Raw genomic sequence first — 1064 nt, forward strand, 5'->3', positions numbered from 1 at the left:
CACTGTGCCCGCTGACCACCTCCCCCCGTGCCACATCTCTGTGGTTTTATTTCCTCGTATCCAGGCTACAGTGTGAGGTGTGAGTACACGGCTCACAAGGAGGGTGTGCTGAAGGAGGAGATGCTCCTGGCCAGTGAGACTGGAGATGGCTCCTGCCTTAAGGTGGTGGTGCAAGCACGTGTCATGGGTAAGGGCTGAGGGCATCCATCTGGGATTCATGTCCTGGGGTTTGGTGGGGTCTGGGATGCACAACTTCTGTGGGCTTTGTGAGGTTCATTGGATTTTGAAACAGTATTACCTCCCCAGTACAACCCAATGGGTAGACCTGGCAGCCCAGTGGTCTCCCAATACAACCCAATGGGTAGACCTGGCAGCCCAGTGGTCTCCCAATACAACCCAATGGGTAGACCTGGCAGCAGTGTCCTCCCAATACAACCCAATGGGTAGACCTGGCAGCAATGGTCTCCCAATACAACCCAATGGGTAGACCTGGCAGCCCAGTGGTCTCCCAATACAACCCAATGGGTAGACCTGGCAGCCCAGTGCCCTCCCAATACAACCCAATGGGTAGACCTGGCAGCCCAGCTGCTGACCCAGCTCTCCCCATGATGGGAGGACAGTCAATGGGATGTGACCCCCGTGGCCGTTCCCATTGTCCCCCCCCGCCCCACAGACCGACACCACGGCACCCCAATGCTGCTGGATGGGGTGCGCTGCGTGGGGGCTGAGCTGGAGTACGACTCGGAGCAGAGCGACTGGCACGGCTTTGATTAACGCCATCCTGCACCTTCCTGCGGACGGACCCCCCTCCCCGAGCATCGGTGGGACCCCCGCTGCTCTGCGCCACGGCTGCCGTGGGGCTGTGGCTGCTCCCCCCGAGCCCCCCATGCGTGCCTATCCCCAGCCCCACGGCTGCTCTTCCCAGAGCCCTGAGCACCATGTGTGGGGCTGGGGGGGTGAGGGGGCTCTCCTTGCTGCTGTACTGCTGCTTCCCTCCTGCTGGTCCCCCCCTGGGTCCAACTTCCCCTCCTGGGGGCTGGAGCTGAGCTGTGACCTCAGGAGAC

The 1064-nt window shown here is 61.5% G+C and overlaps 1 protein-coding gene across 1 annotated transcript; it reads left to right on the forward strand.

Moving 5' to 3' along the window:
* Positions 1-15: 15 nt before the first annotated feature.
* On the forward strand, positions 16-1058 carry LOC104909204 (UPF0687 protein C20orf27-like; the record flags this gene model as incomplete). Its single annotated transcript, XM_010728107.2, has 2 exons — positions 16-187; positions 674-1058. Coding segments are annotated over 2 exons (273 nt in total), but the record flags the coding sequence as incomplete, so codon positions are not given.
* Positions 1059-1064: the final 6 nt, after the last annotated feature.

The sequence above is a fragment of the Meleagris gallopavo genome, unplaced genomic scaffold (genome assembly GCF_000146605.3).
Source record: "Meleagris gallopavo isolate NT-WF06-2002-E0010 breed Aviagen turkey brand Nicholas breeding stock unplaced genomic scaffold, Turkey_5.1 ChrUn_random_7180001954100, whole genome shotgun sequence".
NCBI lineage: Eukaryota > Metazoa > Chordata > Aves > Galliformes > Phasianidae > Meleagris > Meleagris gallopavo.